This window comes from Cotesia glomerata, linkage group LG3 (assembly GCF_020080835.1).
Source record: "Cotesia glomerata isolate CgM1 linkage group LG3, MPM_Cglom_v2.3, whole genome shotgun sequence".
Classification (NCBI taxonomy): domain Eukaryota; kingdom Metazoa; phylum Arthropoda; class Insecta; order Hymenoptera; family Braconidae; genus Cotesia; species Cotesia glomerata.
In genome coordinates this window covers 14268713-14290481 of record NC_058160.1, presented here as the reverse complement: position 1 = coordinate 14290481, position 21769 = coordinate 14268713, and the positions used below count along the sequence as shown (strand labels likewise).

The window sequence follows — 21769 nt, the reverse complement described above, 5'->3', positions numbered from 1 at the left end:
ATCGGAGCCATATAAACATTTAGCTGGACAACCTTGGGAGACGGATATCACCACGAAAGATGTGATCTGGGCTTGTGGTAAGCTCCCTTTCCAGAGTGTAGCTACCAATGGCAGCGCTGGCTTTGTAGCAGCATCAGTAGATGGCATCCGTTTTTTACAGCTGCTACGCACCACCTAGCCTCTCAATTGCTGAGTTTACTGACTTCTTGGATCGACTGACCGAGGACGCGAAGCAACATCATCCAGTGGCGATAGCCGGGGACTTTAACGCCTGGGCAGTGGACTGGGGCAGTAAGCAGACTAATGCACGAGGAAGAGAGCTGCTAGAAGCTCTTTCTACACTAGATGTAGTCTTGCTCAACAGTGGTGACACGCCGACCTACACAAAAGGTGACGCAAGCTCGATTGTAGACGTCACTTTTGTCAGTACCAGCCTTGCTAAAGGTAACACTAACTGGAAGGTACTGGACATCTACACTGCCAGTGACCATCATGCGATACTCTGGGAAACGTCAAACGACCAGAACCTCCGGGGGCCTATCAAGCAATTTAACACCGTCGGTTGGAAGGTGAAATCTCTTGACCCAGAAGTATTGCTAACAGCCCTCGATAGTGATCCGATAGAGACTGGATGTGCAGAAGAACATACTAAGGCTCTGATGATGCGAGTAACACAAGCTTGTGATGCCAGTATGCCTCGCAAACGTGTTATGAATTCAAGACCTGCGGTACACTGGTGGAATGATCATATCAGCAACCTCCGTAAAGAGTGTCATCGAAAGAGAAGAATATCACAGCGTGGCTATCAACGACCTTACTCTGCAGTGCTGATCGCAGAGTACAAAAAAGCTCGTCGTGAACTTAATAAGGCCATAAAAGAGAGCAAAAGAAGATGCTGGAAAGAGCTCATATACGAGGTCGACAAAGATGTGTGGGGTCGGCCGTATAAGGTGGTCATGACGCACCTGAAGAAACAACAAATGCCGTCACCTACGTGTCCCCAACTCCTTCAGAAAACCGTATCAAAATATCAGAGGAAGCAGTGTGTGTCATTTCCGGAACTCTGCCGCTTAGAGTTCTAGCTGAGGAAAGACGGAACCTTTACCAGCGAAAGAGGTCAACCACACTAAGTGCCGAGGAACTCAGAGCTGAAGAACGGCAGAAAAGCATCGCACGATGGCAATCGCAGTGGGACGCCGCGACAACAGGAAGATGGACACACCGTCTCATACCAAGGATTGACGTTTGGCTTAACCGGAATCACGGCGAGGCCAACTACTATCTGACCCAGATGTTGTCAGGACATGGATGTTTTCGGACGTATCTTCACCGCTTCAAGCATGATGATTCACCGGAGTGCCCGTCCTGCCCAGGAATCAATGAAGACGCGGAGCACGTTTTCTTTGAGTGCCCACGATTTTACCCACAGCACGATGAGCTGGAGATGATCCTGAAGGAGAAAATCCAACCAGAGACAATAGTAGAAGCAATGCTGTCATCAGAGGCTGCCTGGAACGCCGCAAACACGTTTGCAACAGAAGTCCTTATAGACTTGCGTTCCATCGAAAGAAAAAGAGCAAATGACAACAACTAGAAAAAAGGTAAAATAATACCTAGTTACCAGAAAGAAGAGCAGTCGCTATATCCTCCCCCTACGGAGTAATGCCTAACGGCGGTTTCCATGAGGGATTAGAGTAAAGAGGAAAGGGGTTTAGGGTTTAGTGGGTAGGGGCGTTAGCGTCGAGTTTTAGTATGACGCTGCGTCGAGTCGCCACATATCCAGGCCAAACAGCTACGCCTAGAATCCGTAAAAAGGATTCCCCCCCCTAAGGAAAAAAAAAAAAAAAAACAAACACACACACACACACACACACACACACACACACACACATACACCGTGAATTGTCAGCCAATGCCGTGAAATATCAGCCAATGCCGTCTCCTACGTGTCCTCAACTCTTACAGAAGATCGTGACTGCGCTGTTTCCACGACAGCGCGTTTTTAACTATCTGTTGACACAGGACGAACTGAATGATATTCCACCTGTCACGAAAGAAGAACTGATGGAAGCTTGTAACCGCGTCGGGAATAATAAAGCACCGGGATTGGACGGAATGCCTAATATTGCCTTGAAAACATCTATTAAAGCAGCGCCAGCGTTATTCCTCGACGTCTACAACATCTGCTTAAAGGAAGGGATTTTTCCTCGGAAGTGGAAACAACAACGGCTGGTACTACTTCCTAAAGGGAAAAAGCCACCGGAAGAAACGTCATCTTATCGTCCACTCTGCATGCTAGATACAGCCGGTAAGATACTAGAACGTATAATCCACCAAAGAATAGAAGCAGTTGTCGATCCACTCTTGGCAGACAATCAGTACGGATTTCGGAAAGGACAATCAACCCTGGACGCGATCAACCTGGTTGTCGGTATAGCCAAAGACGCAATCGCCGGTACTAGATGGAAGGGGGGAACGAAGAAATATTGCCTGGTGGCAACTTTAGACATAAAAAATGCCTTCAACTCCGCCAACTGGGATTGCATCATGCAAGCCCTTTAAGAGATAAACGTACCAGGATACCTACAAAGGATAGTCGCTAGCTACTTCACAGATAGAGTCCTGAGATATGACACGAAGAATGGTCCAAAGGAGTATGATGTTACTGGAGGTGTACCGCAGGGTTCTGTTCTCGGTCCACTTCTCTGGAATGTCATGTACAACGGATTGCTGAGACTGAAACTACCAACAAACGTCAAACTGGTAGCGTACGCGGACGACGTAGCCGTAGTAATAGTCGCCAAGCATCTTGATGAGATAAAACATATGTTCGCTATCACCTTTGAGCGAATTAACCAGTGGATAGACACAGTAAATTTACAACTGGCTAAACAGAAGACCGAGGCTGTACTTATCACTAGCAGAAAAGTGGTGGAAACGATCAATCTAAACGTCGGAGACCAAGAAATCACATCCCAACCATTCATTCGATATCTGGGAGTGATGCTCGATGCCCGACTTAACTTTAAACAACAAGTTGAACACGTGACCACCAAAGCATCAGCAGTAGTAGCCAACCTAGTTCGATCGATGCCCAACATCGGTGGCCCGAAGCAGACAAGGAGGTCATTGCTATCATCAGTAGTTACATCGGTCCTCACATATGGTATATCCATTTGGGCCGACGCACTTGAGATCCAAGAATCATGGAGGAAAGCATGTCCAGTTTACCGACTGAGCGCGCTAAGAGTAGCCAGCGCCTTTCGAACAATATCAGAGGAAGCAGTGTATGTCATTTCCGGAATTTTGCCGCTCAGAGTCCTAGCTGAGGAAAGACGTAACCTTAACCAACGAAAGAGGACAACTGCACAAAGTGCCGAGGAATTCAGAGCTAAAGAACGGCAGAACAGCATCGCGCGATGGCAATCGCAGTGGGACGCCGCGACAACAGGGAGATGGACACACCGTCTCATACCAAGGATTGACGTTTGGCTTAACCGGAATCACGGCGAGGCCAACTACTATCTGACCCAGATGTTGTCAGGACACGGCTGTTTCCGGGAGTACCTTTATCGCTTTAAGCACGATAATTCCCCAGAGTGTCCGTCTTGCCCAAGAGTTGCTGAAAATGCGGAGCACGTTTTTTTTGAGTGCCCTCGTTTTAACCCACAGCGTGATGAGTTAGAGAAGATCCTGAACAAGAAAATCACACCAGAGTCAATAGTAGAAGAAATGCTGTCATCCGAAGCTGCCTGGAACGCCACAAGCACGTTTACCACCGAAGTGCTTACAGAGCTGCGTTCCATTGAAAGAAAAAGGGCAAATGACAAAAACTAGAAGAAAGGAAAAATAACACCTTAGCCACCAGAAGGAATAGCAGTAGCTAGATCCTCCCCTCACGAAGTAATGCCTGACGGCGGTTTCCATGAGGGATTAGAGGAAAGAAGAAAAGGGGTTTAGGTTTTAGTGGGTAGGGGCGTTAGCGTCGAGTTTTAGTATGACGCTGCGTCGAGTCGCCACATATCCAGGCCGAACAGCTATGCCTGGAATCCGTAAGAAGGATTCCCCCCTCTATGAAAAAAAAAAACACACACACACACACACACACACACACACACATAGTGACAACATCGCGGGGGTGGTCAGGGAAGCTTCCTATGACCTCAAAACGTCGAGATCTGATGAAAACTCGATTTTTGCAAAACGGGGTTCTTACACTCTCGGTACTTATAATGTACATTTTTGCCACGAGACAAATCTATACTTCCGTTCCCATGCATACAAATATTTTCTAAACTATCTTAACTAAACATCTGTTATTTGGGAATTTTTCTTAATCCCTTTATTTACAACCTTTTAAAAAAAATACTTACTGCTAAGTAAAAAGGTGCAATAAAACAATAAAATAGAAAAAGTCAAATCTAAAAATGACCATTCCACATTTATATGATGGAGCTTCTATAAATATTACCGAAAGTAATCTTCTAATATTAACTCTTAGTTAATCATAATCTCAGTATGACTTGCATTGAGAACATAATTCGAGTTGTATAATCACATTGTCATAGGCAAAATTTGATAAAAAATAGTTTGTATAAATTTAAGAAATTTTTTAATTTGCAACAAGATGATGAGATCATGGACAAATATCATAATTGTACTACGTGTAATCGAGAATTAGAATCAAAAGATCATGACTGTCTTTCGTGACAAGTTAGCAAGAATTCTCATTTTATTACATTGCCGATTCAAACACAACTACAAGAAATGTTCAATCGAGACAGATTTATTGAGCTATTGCAACATCGTTTTCGAAGAGCTGTAAATAATAATGTTATTGCAGACATATACGAAGGATCTATTTATCAAAACTGGATAAATAATGGATTCTTACAAAACCCAAACAATATTTCGTTTATTTGGTATACTGATGGCATTCCAGTGTTTAAATCTTCGCAAACAAGTATGACGCCTTTTTTTCTAACAATAAATGAGTTGCCATTTCCTGTGAGAAAATTAAGAGAAAATGCTTCAGTTCTTGGGTTATGATTCGGCAAGTCATAACCAAATGCTAATTGATTTATAAGTAAATTTGAGAGTCAATTCACTGATTTCGCTGAAGGAGTAAATATGATATCGCCAAACCGTATAGAGCCTATCCAAGTTCAAGGTGCTCTGATTTGAGGCACAGCCGATACTCCAGCTAAAGCCGATTTTCTTAATTTTAAAAGATTCAATGGTGCATTTGGATGCATGGCTTGCTGGACTGAAGGTCAAAATACTGATACTGAAAATGGATCTATTTATGTTTACCCATATAGAGATCAATTAATAATGAGAACATCAGTTAACCGCATCAACTGGTCCCAAGACGCAACAGAAGAAAATCCTATTTTTGGAGTTAAAGGTCCTACTGCTCTTGCCAATTACATGCCTGATTTTATAAGAGGAATGGCAATTGACCGGATGCATTGCGTTGATGGAGATATTATTAAAAAAATTATTACTCTTTTCTTTGATTCTCAATATCGTGATAAAGGTTTTTCATGATAACGTATGATTGAGACTGTTGATGCGCGTTTGATGGCAATTAAACCAACAAAGTTTATCCATCGTATGATTCGGTCTATTGACGAAGTGGTTTTGTAGCTCTGCAATGAATTATTAAACTGGTAAACAATGACATGTCCTCACAGAAAATTGAATGCTCTACAAAAAAAGGTCTCTTATAAATTTTTGATTAATACACTCCTTCAAAAGTTATTCAAGGTCAAAGTTGAAACTATCATAAATTGTTAGGAATTGTCACTTTTTTGGAGCATCTATCATACTGATTACAATATTTTCGCACAAATTAACTTTTTTAAAACTTTTTTGGGTTTCACAAATTTTTTGAAGTATTTAAAGAGTGGATCTATTAGAAAACTTGTTTTTAGACTCTTGCCATTAAATCAGCATTCTGAAGAATGTTTTTTGTTATTTCTAAGGCCGAGAATTTAGTTTTTTTAAAAGAGAGAGACAGAAAATAGGTATAGCCAAGCGTTCTGATTGGTCGTAATAAATAAATTGTTTTTTGTTTATCGCTATTAAGTGAAGACAGCAGCTTGAATAAAAAATAAAATTTAGATTGCTAATCCAACATGAAAATATAAAAAATATGTCAAAAAAAAACAGGTTAGTTTGCAGATGTGAAGGTGCTTGTAAACAAATACAAGTCTGTGCTGCTCAGATAAATAAAGAAGAGAATTTTAAACACCGTGTTGTAACTAAAATGTTTAATGAAATGAATAAAAGTGAACAGTGACAAGCTGGCGATTTCGCTGGAGATCGCGTAAAGGAATTGCTCCCAGTCTCACTGGTAATTTTGCTGGAGATCGCACTGACGGTCTTTTTAAAGGTCTCGCTGGAGGTCACGCTAGAAATCTTGCTGACGGTCTCGCTGGAGATCACGCTGATAGTTTTTCTAGAGGTCTCGCGGTCGGTATCACTGGAGGTCGTTTTGCTGGGAGTTGTGCTAATGGTATTGCTGCCGGTCTCGCTGGTAATTTTGCTAGCGATCACAGTGACGGTTTCGCTCGAGATCACGCTGACGGTCTTTCTGGAGGTCTCGCTGGAGATCACGCTGATGGTCTCGCTGGAGGTCGTTTCGCTAGAAGTTGTGCTAATGGTATTGCTGTCAGTCTCGCTGGTAATTTTGCTAGTGATCACGGTGATGTTATCGCTGGAGATTACGCTGACAGTCATTCTGAGAGTCCCGCTGGAGATCACGCTGACGATCTTTCTGGAGGTCTCGCTGGTGATCACGCTGATGATATTTCTGGAAGTCTCGCTGGCCATCACGCCGACGATCTTTCTGGAGGTCTCGCTGGAGATCACGCTGACGGTCTTTCTGGAAGTCTCGCTGGCCATCATGCTGAGGATCTTTCTAGAGGTCTCGCTGGTGATCATGCTGACGGTCTCGCTGGAGATAACGCTGACGATCTTTCTGGAAGTTTCGCTGGTCATCACGCTGGCGATCTTTCTGGAGGTCTCGCTGGTGATCACGCTGATGGTATTGCTGGTGATTTTTATGATTACTGTAATATGGTAAGCAAACTAACCCGCATAACGTTTAGCGAGATGAACATCAAAAGTGTCAGTAAATAACCATTCGCAGTTAGTAGTTAAATAAGTATTTAGGTTAGTAGTTAAATAGTCAGCGTGATCACCAGCGAGATTTCCGGAAAGATCGTCAGCGTGATCTCCAGCAAAACCTCTAGAGAGACCGTCAGCGTGATTTCCCGCGAGACCTCCAGAAAGATCGTCAGCATGATTTCCAGCGAGATCGTCTGCGTGATCTCCAGCGAGACTCCCAGAAAAACCGTCAGCGTAATCACCAGCGAGATCTCCAAAAAGATTGTCAGCGTGATCTCCAGTGAAACAGTCAGCGTGATTACCAGCGAGACTCCCAGAAAAACCGTCAGCGTAATCACCAGCGAGACCTCCAGAAAGATCATCAGCGTGATCTCCAACGGGACTCTCAGAATGACTGTCAGCGTAATCCCCAGCGACACCATCACCGTGATCGCTAGCAAAATTACCAGCGAGACTGGCAGCAATACCATTAGCACAACTTCTAGCGAAACGACCTTCAGCGAGACCATCAGCGTGATCTCCAGCGAGACCTCCAGAAAGACCGTCAGCGTGATCTCGAGCGAAACCGTCACTGTGATAGCTAGCAAAATTACCAGCGAGACCGGCAGCCATACCATTAGCACAACTCCCAGCAAAACGACCTCCAGTGATACCGACAGCGAGATTTCTAGCGTGACCTCCAGCGAGACCTTTAAAAAGACCGTCAGTGCGATCTCCAGCAAAATTACCAGTGAGACCGGGAGCAATTCCTTTACGCGATCTCCAGCAAAATCGCCAGCTTGTCACTGTTCACTTTTAATTCATATCATTAAACATTTCAGTCATAACACGGTGTTTCAAATTCTCTTCTTTATTTATCTGAGCATCACAGACTTGTATTTGTTTACAAGCACCTTCACATTTGCAAACTAACCTGTTTTTTTTTTGACATATTTTTTATATTTTCATGTTGGATTAGCAATCAAAATTTTATTTTTTATTCAAGCTGCTGTCTTCACTTAATAGCGATAAACAAAAAACAATTTATTTATTACGACCAATCAGAACGCTTGGCTATGCCTATCTTCTGTCTCTCTCTTTTAAAAAAACTAAATTCTCGGCCCTAGTTATTTCCAACCTCTTCTTTCAACTTCAAGGAGTATTTATTTATCCGTGTTTATTAGACTGGGCCAAAAAAATTAACTATTTTTTATTTTAAGCTATATCGAAAATATTATTTAGGATGGCAAAAAAAAGTATTGTGAGAATTTGAGCCCTAAATATTGATATTAAGAGGTCTGTCATCGCAATTTTTGATTATTTCTCCTAAACTATTGAAGAAAATGAAATTGACTTAGAGACATTTTTTCGAGAGAATTTAAGTCTTTAAAAAAAAAATGATCGATATTTTTTGTCAGAAGAACCGCTTTCTCGTAACCACGCCTTGAAAATTTGTATGATTTCACACTTTGACTTTTTAACTGTGGAATTTTGTAATTCACTTAAAAATGAGTATTCGCGAAAAATCTAATGCAGTTTCTTGAAAGAAATTCAATTTTTTACAAGAAACCTCTTCTAACATTTTTAGTTAAATACACTTCTTAAAAAGCTATTCAAAATTAAAGTTAAGGTCAAAATGAAATTCTTGTTTTTATCGCTGTAAATTTATTTTTTTCGGGCTCGTTGAAAAATTTCATCTTTTCATAGATAATAATTTTTATTTTATCAACCAAATTCAAAAAAATTAAAAAAAAAACTATAATATATATTAGATTTATTAACGTTAAAAAGCTTTTTTCTTTAGAAAATTGCATTGGTACTGTTCTTTAATCGTTTACAAAATATGCATTTGAATTCAGGTGACATCTGACAATCGACAATTCTAACAATTGATATCTTCATGAAAATATCGATTAGCACAATTTTTCAAAATGATAATGGCTTGTATTTACATCATCTGTTAGTGCATTTTTTTTTTTTAATTTATAAAATTCATTATTTAGGCTGCAATTCTTCTTACAATTTATAATAGTTTCAACTTTGACCTTGAATAACTTTTGAAGGAGTGCATTAAGGGGGGAAATACGTGTAGAAGGCCGTTTTACGCTGATTTCGATTAATTTTTTTGTTATAAAAAATTAATATTATTTATTGAAACTATCAGGTTATTTTATACATATATTGATGAGTATTTTTTCGTATTAAACAACAATATAAGTTAACAAATAGCGAATATATCGGCTGATACACATCGTAGGTTGTCATCCGACTTAGCAGTCTGTGTACAGTATGGAAGCCACAATTTTTATTTGAAATCAATGGCACAGAAAAATTACTTCATTTATATATGTATCTTCCATATGAACCTGAACTTAAAAAAAAAAGTAAAAATTTGCATTTTTTAGAGGGCTGTGAAATTAAGTCGTGATTTTATACCACTTTTTCACACATTGTTTATTAAAAAAAAATAGTTTAAATAAAAATATCGCTTTCAATTGAGGTTCATATTCAAGGTAATTGTGTAAAGGAAATTATAACTCATATCGCAAGATGATTGGTTTAAAACTCTTTGAGCTAGAATGCACACAGTTTTGAAAAATTTCGTTTCGAGAAAAACACGTGTTACGTTCCCGAAATCGGTCGATAATATCAATTAGGTTCAGTAGGTGGCGGGCGGAGGTTGATAGATCCCGAGTGCCTCCTCAAAAGTGAACTTACTCAGTTATCACTAAATTCTTACCATCTGAAATTCCCTTGGCTGCCGAACGATGGACTCCATATTCAGAACTTATAATTGTAAACTCTATTAATTTGGATTAACACGGAGTCGGGTGCCGTAAATAATCGGGAAGCTTTGATTCGATTAAGTGGTAGGTTTATTAATTAAGTGAAGATAGAAAAGAATAATGATAGGAGGAGAGGCAAGCCTACATGTCCGCGCTTTATCAACTCCTAACTAGGACTGGCTTTGCCTCCCCGGATTAATTATGACAACTTAAGATTGATGCCATGATGCATCTCAGGTTTTCTCTGAGAGAGTCGTCGAGGCCCGGGTCTCATGCTGACTCAGATGTTTGGGCACACCACGGGCCGCAACAGCTCCTTATCGCGAGAGATTTTCGTTACCTAGCTGGTGATAATCGCCAGCGAAGCAACCGAAATGATCCCCGGATTAGTTCGAGGAAAATTATATTGAATAATAAAAAAAAGATTTCTTATAACGTTACACCTCCCAACCTAAAAAACTCGCACCGCTTCTTAAAGCCGTGTGAGTTCCTAACCTAAGTATCTTAGTTTTAGACCTGTTGATCCTGAGATGCAACATCTTACAAAATACTTAGTATATAATAGGCTTGCAGCAACACATAGGTGCAGCAACACATTTAGTAATATGCACTAATCCACCAGTAACTGTCGTGAAGTAGCCTGGGCCTTTCATTAATGCGTACCCGAACTCGTCCGGCGCTAATGATGAAAGCGCCAAAGCATTCATAAGCACGGTAGTTCTAACTCACATCTTCTCACCAACACATCGCGGTAGATTATTCATTTGTTGCCGAATAAATCTCTCGACGTAGACGAATTAATTGTTAATATACGCAAAGATGTCCATATCCTCGGTTTCGATAGTCTCTATGGGCAGCGCGTAATCCGAGCTTTTAATCACGATTACATGTAACTTGGGGTGGTCAGTAGTTATAACACTGTGTCCGCACACTTCTATTTCACCTTTTTGCGCGACCACGAACGTAATGTCTTCCGTGGTGAGTAAAAAAACGTCGAGTTGGTCGTCCACTTCGATCAGTTTCTTAGCTGGTCCTTTGTAGAGTTGCGCGTACTTTATCAGACAAAAGTTCTTCGGAATTTCACTTCAATACGCGGTTGCACCTTTATTAGTCGCACACGAACGTTTTTCCGAGTCGCATCGCATACCAGAAGATAACACTACTTGGTTCGTTTTCTTGTTCAACGCGGCTTTGTATTCACTTATCGTTATTTTAAACAACGCGTCCACAACATCACCAGACCAAGTACGTACACATCACTGTATGTCCCAGGCTGACACTCACCACTCATGCTTTGACTTCCTGCTAACACAGCTTGGCGATGGTTTGTATTGCTCATTTGTAATTTATAGAACAGAATACGATCGAATAGCTAGACTGATTTAGTTTTGTGCATTTTTTAACATTTTTCATAGTCCATACTTAAATAATATTCCCTCCTTCCATAGAGGACGGCTGACGTATGAGAATGCATTCCACAGTACTTAATATGACGATTAATAAAAATTTTACATTCAATAACTTGTAAATGAGAAACCTCAGCTGGTCGCAAAAGAGAAATATTAACCCTTTCTGTCCGCGGTGGACTATGAGTTAATTTGCACTTTCCTACGTCAGTTAATCATAATGTCGAAGTATTCATGGACGATCCACCGCAGTCGAACCCCACTAATCCTCGTGAAAGGGGAAGGATCACCAACAGTATTAACCAACTGGTCATCTGAAATTATATTCGGGATATTCTTAGCTTATTAATATGCACAAATTTTGAAACCCCATCAATAAAAATCTCAACTACCTCATTTTCCCCTATCCCTACTAAATCATGAGGTCCAGTATACTGCGGGTCTCCTTTACCTTTCCTAGGCTCTAATAAAAGGAATAAGGGGTTTATTTTCCTATCGTAATATAATTTTTATATTTCTTTGGATCTACGTAAATTCGCGCCGGTGGCCATTTCCGTTTGCTTAATACGCCTGAACAGCTGTTCTAAGTATTGAACATACGTATCGTTTGTTTCTTCAATGACCTAAATTTGAGAAGGGAGACGGAGTAATTTCCCGAAGGCTAACTGATATGGAGTGAACCCTGTGCCCTCATGTTCGCTCACATTGTACGAAAATGAGGCTATATCCAGAAGTTCATCTCAGTCTTCTTCCTCGTTTATGCACTGCTTGATGTATTTTTGCAGTACATGATGAGACCGCTAGACTGAGCCATTGCTGTGTGGATGATAGGCAGTAGTGTGGTACTGTTTAATTTTATACTTTTTAGCTTCATTTTTAAGTAAACTTGACAAAAAGTTAGTACCCTGATCCGTGAGTATGGCCTTCGGCGGGCCGAAATAACAAAACCACCTGTTCACGAGGGCCTTTACCACGTCGACCGCCGTTGCCTGCTCCAAAGCAATCGCCATTGAGAATTTAGTTAGTCGATCTTATATGGTTAAGATATATTTATTACCCGAAGCAGAAGTATGCGTTGGATACATTATATCTAACCAAATTTTATCGAACCCTGCGTCTGGCGTATCTGTGAGTACCATTGGTTGCTTAGTTTTTAATCTGACTAATTTTTTGAATTGACAATCCAAACATTTTTGAATAGAGTTAACGACATCTTTCTTAATGTTAGGCCAAAAGAAATTTTGTCTAATTCTTTTATAAGTTTTGGTCATGCCTTTGTGACCACCGACAGCTGAACCGTGATATTCTTCGATAATTTGTAATTTTTCATTATCTAACGGAATGCGAACCAAATTGAGGCAAATAGTAATTTTGACTGATGTATTTGAAAATTTCTCTATTAATTTTCGTTGGATTGTCAACCAATTTACATCATCAATTTTATTTGTTTTTGCAACACTAAATGATTGTAAGCCTAGTTCTAAAACATTATTGTAGATGTTATTTATAGTTTCACAGATATCGTCCGCTGACACAAGGTCCAAATTCCTGTATTTAGGCACAGCCACAATACAGCGCTTATTTCCTTGGTAATTAATTACCGTAGACCGACAATAATTGTCGTATAAATTATTGGATATCTGCAATACCCTAGAAAGTTCGCGACTACCCTCATTGCAGGGCTCGCCTTTAACGTTAACAAAAATTAATATGTTATCGAATTGCATTGATAACCGACCCCGAGTCTCGCGGACATTCGGTGCGATTTCGCGATTGCAATATTTTTTTCTGATCCGATCATCATGTCATCTCCTTCGTCTGCCGTCATCGTACTCTCTTCATCGAGGACAACAGGCGCTAGAGGTGCGGTAGATCCATCGTCCAAGATCCATCGTGATTGGGTTTTGCGGTGCTGCTGAATTGGCGGCTGCACTGGCCATTGATGAGATTTGAATTCGTACTGAACCGGTGGAGATTTCTTTTGCTTTCGACGCTCCGACTCTGAGTGAGAACTGGAGTCGAGTGTATCATTAAGTGCTCGGGTTTTCCAGCAAAGGTTGTAAGGCTTTCGTACACGCTTCTTATTAACCTCGAGTTCTTCTTCGCTCGACTCAGACGGGTTCGATACGATTCTATCCGGATCGTTTTTACGAATCGGCACTACGTGGGCCGTGTCTTCCGGGTCGTCCACGGGATTTCGTGAGACGGTATCGACGTTTTAGTTTATTTGGCCCGGTTTGTAAACTACTTTGTAAGTGTAATCCTCCATGCTCAAACGCCACCTCACGATGCGAGAATTTGGTGAGTTTACCAAATTTATCCAAGTAAGTGCACAGTGATCGGTCACCAATGTGAATCCACTCCCGTAGATATACGAAGAATATATGGCGAGGCTTTCGCCTACCTCCGAAGAGGCCGTTTCCTGGGCTCAAAAGAGCTATACACGCATGTAACTATACACGCACGTCCCGTAGATATACGGTCGAAATTTATTCACCGCTTAGATTATCGCGAGCATCTCTTTTTCGATGGTGGAGTAGTTACGCTCGGCAGAGTTTAACAAACGCGACGCATAAGATACAGGTTTATCTTTGTTTATTTCACCCGGACTTAAACATGCACCGATTCCATAGTCGCAGGCGTCAGTTGTTATTATAAATTCACGAGAGAAATCGGGAAATTGTAAAATCGGCGTTCGGATGAGTTTACTTTTAAGGGTCTCGGAAGCTTCGGCTCGTTTTTCACTCCACTCGAACGTAGCATCTTTTTATAACAGGGAGGTTAGTGGCTTGCTAATTTTTGCGTAGTTGTCAATAAACCTTCTATAATATCCCGTAAGACCTAAAAATTCCCGAACTTTCTTCAAAGAATTCGGTACTGGAAATCTCGACCGCGTCAGTTTTCTTCAGATCTGGCCATAAACCGTCCGCGGATATGATATGACCCAAATAATCAATTTCTTTTCGAAATAGATGGCATTTGTCAGGCTGCAATTGCAAACCGGCTTTGCGCAAACGATCGAAAAGTTCTTCGACGTGAGTAACGAGTTCCTCAAAATTTTCGGAGTAGATTACAATATCATCCATGTAGACAAACGCACCCCTTCCTATCATACCCATCAGTACCTTGTTCATCAATTTCTTGAATGTCGGAGGAGTATTTTTCAGCCCAAACGGCATTCTCACAAATTCGTAATGTTGGTACGGAGTGGAGAAGGCAGTTTTGTGGATGTCGTCAGGATGAAATTTAATTTGATGAAACACGCTTGCTAAATCGAAAGTCGAAAAATAAACTGCTTTACCTGTTTGATCAATTATTTCGACAATATTTGGCGTAGGGTAAACGTTAGTATAGGTCTTTTCGTTTAAATCCCTAAAGTCGATTACCATACGCCACTTCTTATTACCGAAAGAATCGTCTTTTTTTCTAACTATCCATATTGGGGAACAATAGCCCGATTCGGAAGGTATTATAATTCCCTTCTCTTCTAGCTCCTTAACCTGCCTTGAGATTTCTTCTTTATGGATTGGAGGAAAGCGATATTATTTTTTAAAGACGGGATTGTCGTCCGTCGTAATGATTTTATGTGAGATTTTGTTCGTAAAACCTAGAATTTTTCCAGGTAAATAAAACAGATCCTGATAATTATAAAGCAAATTTTTAATTTTTGAAGTGAAACTTCTTTATCGACGTATGAGAGAAATTTTGTAGCAATGTAAAAAAAAATCGTCACGATTTTCTGTTACGCACCATGTTGTTTTTTTTTATCAAAGTTCAGTATAGCGCCGTAAAGAATAAATCTAGTAAGCATTATTAATTCTAAAAACATTAAAAAAAAACAAATTGAATGATAATTTAAAAATAAAAGAAAACAATTATTAGTAAATAAAAATATCTCTATGTACATATTTTTTAATTATTCGTTTCTAATGATTTATCTATTCATTTTGAATTCTATAAAATCATTGCATGTCTACAAGATTAACTGTCATGAAATAATTGTTTTACTTTGAATAGATAATTTCAATTATTTACTCATAACTTGTGTAATTGAGTAAGTTATTAAATATTTGCTTTAAATTATTTTTACTAAGTTATGGCATGAAATATAAATATCGACGGCCTAATTAGCAATTGGTCTAACTTCATATTTTGTAGAAGATGATTTTTTAACATTTTGATGTAGCAATAGTCCAATTATAAATTATTTGAATGATCCAAACTAAAATATTATACCTCTTTTAGATATTAAATGGTTTTTTACAGTGATAATAAATTTTTAACTAATTTTTCTTTCGAACAAATGGAAGATTTTCTAACATGGAGTTAGACAATTTGATAATTAGAACATCGATATTAAAGTTCTTTATATAATTTTTGTAAACTGATTAACTAATTTTTAGATTGAATAGTGACAGAATCTAAAAAATGACAACAATGGTAATGACGATGAAATCATAATTAATGAATTACAATAATTATATTTAATAACCTTGCAGTCATTATGTGATTGCCGTGACTTGTGAACTATAAATAAATAAAATTTTGCTTTATTAAATAATGACTTTTGTTAAATTACACTGTACTTTTTTAACTATTGATGTTTTTAAAAATATAAGCTCATCCTGATGTTACACTCATCAAGAGCTTTCATGTGAGTACCCACATGTATTTTGATATATTTTCCATTTATACATTAGGGTGTGTCATTTTAAGGCGATATTTTTTTTTTTTTACTGATATACCAGAAAATTTGGTAGTTTATAGAAAATAAAAAATTATGCCGCTGTGTTAAAGGGTTTAAGTCCAATAGAGGCTTAACTCATCAAAAAATTCGATTTCCCATTTAAATAACACAGGAAATATTTTTTTTTTTTTTCAAGTGGATTTTTCGTTGTTGAAAAAATTTTATTTTCAAAAAACCTTCTTATGGTTTTTGTAGGAAATTAAATTCTCTACAAAATTATTTCTTTAGTCAAAGACTGTAAAACCACTAGTTTCGAAGTTACAGCCCGTCGAACGGTAACATTTAAAAAAATACACATTAAATTCCGTTTAATTTTCAATTTATTACTCTTACATAAATGATTTAATTTTTTTGTACATTGTCGAGCATTTAAATTTTAAATTAAAGTATTGACTCGTTTTAATAAAATAATCTAAGTCAAATTATTGTTAATTAATCGTTATAATTACAAGCAATATATTCCTTAAAAATATATTGCTTAAGAATTTATCTGTTTCGAGAACAATTTTCATTCAGCTGGACAGAAACTTCGGGACTCCGCCATATTTGTATTTTCATTGTTTTAGTATACATAAAAGCATGGTATTGTGCACCTTTAGCGATCCAAGCTCCTCGACAGGATTTAGAATTTATGAAAGACTTACTGAATTATAAGAAAATAAAAAAAAAGTTTTCAGAAGTAGCATCGAAAAAGTTCAGCAATCACTTGTAGTATCTTTCTGAACAACTTATTCGTTTGTTATTATTTTATAATGATGTTAGTGTAGGAATCAAAGTAAATTTAATTCAATTGATTCAGAAAAAAAAGTCAAATTAGATAATTTGAACGATTTAATGAAAAAAATTAGGAAAACGGTTGACCCTAAAGGCCATCCCTAAAGGCCATCCCTGCAACTTCCCGCTACCTCCATACCTAAGTGCTCAACAATTCACTTATTTTTTAAGCTCTTTGAGCTCAAAAATATAATTTTTGTGTAATTTTGAGCTCTCCGAGCTCGAATAAATAGCTGTTCTGTGCTTTTGAGCTCTTCGAGCTCAAAAGGCTAATGGAACTTTTATAGAACACTATTTTTTGAATTTTCAAACCGCAATAACTTTTGAATGAATTAACCGATTTTTTTGCGGTTTTTTTCTACGCAGTTTTTTGAGTTCTTTGAAAAATCTTTAAGCGTAAACGGGTCAGACTAAAAATTTCATAGAAATTCCGAAAAAAACATTTTTTTCAATTTTTTTCGACAACGATATCTCACGAACAAATCAACCGATTTTGAGCTAACTAGTTTTTGAAATTGATCGGTTTAGCCGTTCAAAAGATATTTCAAAAAAACGAATTTTTGAAAATTTTATTTTTGAGATTTCTCAAAATTAATCGACTTAAATTCTGTAAATTAGTATCAGAATTCTAGGGGCAAAGGAAATCTTCAGAACGCCGCTTATTTCGATCAAATCGGATGATCCGTTCAAAAGTTATGAGAGATTTGCACACACACACACACATACACACACACACACACACACAGACACGGTGACATCACCGCGGAAATATTCAGGAAAGCTTCCTAGGACCTCAAAACGTCGAGATCTGATGAAAACTCGATTTTCGAAAAACGGGGTGAAAACAATAACTACCCGATTTTTGAAAATTTTCAATTTCCTTAGCGGGATGTTAAAAATTATAATATTAATTCCTTCTTAAAAAAACAACTGTATGATTTTGCGTCAGTAGTGTCGTTGATTATTTTTGAGAGGTTGGAAAACCCAACCGATTTTTTAAATTTAATTACATCCTGATCGGTAAATATCTGACAAAAGTTACAATACTTGCTTAAAAATTTTTTTAAATTTACACATTATTAATGATGCTGCGGAATGGGCGGTCCAACTGATGGAAGCCTACAATAAAAGCCTAACTGCTGATGAAGAGCAGAAGCAATACTTATTGCAAGTTGTAACTTACAACCTTTAATTGTAAATTATGCGGTGGCATGCCTGGCAAATCCAGTGAGTTCAAAAACTCTGTGGGAAAATATACTGCTTCGCTGTCGTCGCAAACTGTATCAATAGATTTATATGATACGAAGTTCCCTGGCAACAACATTTGTATCTTCAGATTTAAATTGTCAACGTCTACATTTTTTGCCACTAAAATCGCTCTTTCTGCAAGCCACTCATGATTTATGTACTGTGTGTGTACATCGGGAAATATTTGTTCAATGAGAGTATCTTGCGAAACAGCGATTGTGCAGAAATCGATCGGTAATTTTACGTATCCAGTTTCATCTATAGCAACTTTTCCATCACCGATATCTAAGAGTTGTTTTGAAAATGTTTCAGCGGATGGATCTTGAAGCATTTGAACGCGCATATTTATTTTTAGCTGTAATTTTTCAACATTACGCCACAATGGAGATGATTTTAAGCAAGCGTTGATCTCATCAGCGTATGTTGAACGTGGAATGACTGGAAGTGTTTGTCTGAAATCACCTGGAAGGACCAACAGAGTTCCGCCAAATAGTTTGTCACTGTTTTTGATATCTTTCAATGTCCTGTTCAACGACTCAAGTGAATGTTTGTGTGCCATAGTACATTCATCCCAAATAATAATTTTACACCGTTTCAGCACAGTGGCCATGGACGATTGTTTCTTAATGTTGCATACTGCGTCAGGGTTATTCTGAATATTTAGTGGCAGCTTAAATACTGAATGAGCTGTTCTATCTCCATCCAATAAAGTTGCTGCAATGCCCGATGATGCAACGGCCAATGCGATGCCATTATTTGATCGTATTTCAGCAAGAATTAGCGAAATAACGAATGTTTTGCCAGTTCCACCCGGTGCATCCAAAAAGAAGAACCCACCTTGTCCAGCTGAAACTGCGAGCATAATGCGATCATAAATGGTTCTTTGTTCCTCATTCATTAGTGGGACATTGCGGGCAACAATCGCTGCCATTTCTACAGTACTGTACTGCAGTTCACGATTCATTTCAGTATTCATTAAATCAGATGCAGTTCGATTTGGCGAATTCATACCGAAATTACTAAGTGGTAAGTTGGCAATGACAATGCAAAGATCATCAATAGCAATCAATGCTTCATTGTACATTTCATCGCTGAATGTTATGGTTAGATCATGGCACCGTATACAATGTTGATGCAATATATCATCAGTCATTGAATCATTGTGATTTTTCCATAATATCTGTGCTCGGGCTGGGAAACATGTAGTCAACACTATAGCGAATAGTAGACGAATTTGTATTGCTGTACAGTTCAATGCAGCTTCAGCAAGCATGCATTCCCACTGGTTGTCGTCTTCCAGCAAGCCGAGTGCAAGGCATGCATGTTTATACGTTCGATATTGTTGCCCATTCACTTTACGTATATCTTGAAATGATAATGGGCCAGTAACATTAACCAACAACAGTCGAAGATAAAAGCACTCCGTGTGTCTTGGATTGACTGTAAATAATCGCCCCAAGGCGTTTGATTTAAATAAATTGAGACATGCAGCAACTGGTGAGCCTTGCTTGCGGGGCATCCATGTTTCTGTTTGAGTCCATGTGAAATAGCGTGGTACTTGTAAATAGAGTAATGTTCGTGCAAAGGCACCAAAATCATCTGCACGATTACACAATTCAAAAAATGCAGTGAGTGTAGTTTTAGGTGGATTTATTGCACGATCAATCGCTGTCTCGTTCGTGAAAAATACACGCTGATCATTTTCAAGATGGATGGCTAACTGAACAACTGCTGGATCCCGTTCATGAATTGGAAAACCAAAGATACGCCAAGCAGCTTCATTGGAGCTGATGTACCGACCAATTTGGTAGAGCGTTATTTCATCGTTTTTATTCACTGGAGGAGCATTCACATTAGTATTTTCCACTCTAAACACAGCCATATCACTGCCTTTATCGACATACTTACAAATGTATTTGATGATCTTCACAGAACTGCAGAACTCAACATTAATATGAGCATTATATGTCTTGCTCTGCAGAGGCAAATATGGCACCACCCAACGATTGTCAATATCAATGTCTGTGTTGATGATATTTTTAATAAATGATTGTCCGCCATTTTCAGGATTTCTTCGACGATATATTGGTTATCCGTCGACATTTGTGACCGTATCATTGGTAAAATCTTTAGGGAAATTTTTAGTACATTTTCCATCAGCCATGCAAGGCGATGAACTATTAAGAGTACCACATGGACCATGAATCATGTTTGTTGTAACAATATCAAACAGCAGTTGGTCAGTGGATGGATCTGGAATTTCCGCAGAAATGATACTATCGATTTCTTCAGGACGGATTTTGTCGATGAACCAAACCAAAATGTGTGCATGAGGTAATCCTCGCTTTTGCCACTCAACCGAATACATCCAGCAACGTGTGGGACCAAATACATGTGATTTAGTAATGAAACTTATTAAAGACTTCAACTTTTGTCTGAACACACGTGCTGTAATGTCATGGCGATGTATTGCATTTTGGCCAGGCAGTAGCAAAGATGTAATCTCTGGCCATTTTGGATTACATGTGAACGTGATAAATAAACATGGTCGTCCATATTCGCGCACGAAAGTCAGAGCATCCTGTATATATTCTTGCATATGACGTGGACTGCCTACGTACGATGATGGTAAAATGACATGGTTACCAATTTCGGCGACGTCGGCGTTGTTGTTGATAGCGTCTCGCAAATGAATGTACTCTTCCGCGCGCAGGTTTTGTTGATTATATCGTAAGTATCGTAGTCATTCGCTCTCAATCTTCGCGTACATGTCGACCATGAATTGTTGACAAAGCTCACGACATCGTCAAATGACGTTGTCCAGGCCACGTCTAATCATTAATCGATACGCATAATAATCCTTTGAGCTAACGTTCTAGTTTGTTTCAGCTCCTGTAATATTTGTTCATAAAAATTAATTTAAATTTATTACGTTCAATAATTTAATTGTTTTGTTAAATGATTAATGATCAATTTAATAATCAATGAAGTACCTGATACGGGATCTCGTTGTTTTATGTTTATGCAATATCCGTCTTGTCCCTTCCAGAATATTAGCGGATATTGGAGAGCGTCATATGAACGATGTGTGTCAGCAATGAACTGAAGATTATTATTTCTTCTACGAATCACAATTTCTCGTGCAGCTGTACAATCGCCAACCATGATTCCAGCAACATCATCAACAACGGGTGCATTGAATCTACGAATATGCTCTCCAGCTGGTGTTTTATCAGGATTAATGACGATAGCGTGATTATCGCTTTGTAATTGGTGCATATGTGATTTGAATATTTTCAACAACTCGTTGTGCTCGTTAAAAAGAGCATCTAGCTCGCTGACGATGCGCCTGGCATAAAGTGAATCAAGGTTATTATAATCACAACGTGCATTCACGCGATTGGCAAGTGCGCTTCCGGAATCCTCGCCGCCCATAAAGTAGATTTGTAAGAATTTATGTGGTTCGTTTGGCATTGGCAGCAGTGAGCCCATTTTATGATAAACTTGGCCTCTGATTTTGAATGTAGAATTGAATTGTTGACCATTTGCATTAGTATTTCGAACTATTTCTGTTGCTCCGAACGATGTCATTTGAAAGCATGAATTGAATCTTCGAATTGAATTCAGGAACACGTTAGAATCTGGATCCGTGCCGATAAGTAAGCCATTCAATGGTTCAGGTGGTGTTTCAATTT

At 38.7% G+C, this 21769-nt stretch overlaps 2 protein-coding genes across 13 annotated transcripts in view; both read right to left on the bottom strand.

The window, feature by feature from the left end:
* LOC123261717 (potassium voltage-gated channel protein Shaker) overlaps positions 1-21769 on the bottom strand; it is a 1350734-nt gene that overhangs the window by 1146881 nt on the left and 182084 nt on the right. The window lies entirely within an intron of this gene.
* Positions 20922-21695, bottom strand: LOC123261734. The gene is made up of 2 exons (XM_044723514.1): positions 21068-21695; positions 20922-20966 (listed from the first exon to the last, which is right to left on the bottom strand). Exons 1-2 carry the CDS (start codon positions 21663-21665, stop codon positions 20950-20952), a joined length of 615 nt encoding a protein of 204 aa, XP_044579449.1. The 5' UTR covers positions 21666-21695; the 3' UTR covers positions 20922-20949.

Coding starts and splice junctions, on each gene's coding strand:
- LOC123261734 (XM_044723514.1), bottom strand. CDS start 21,665: ATGACATCGTTCGGAGCAACAGAAATAGTTCGAAATACTAATGCAAAT.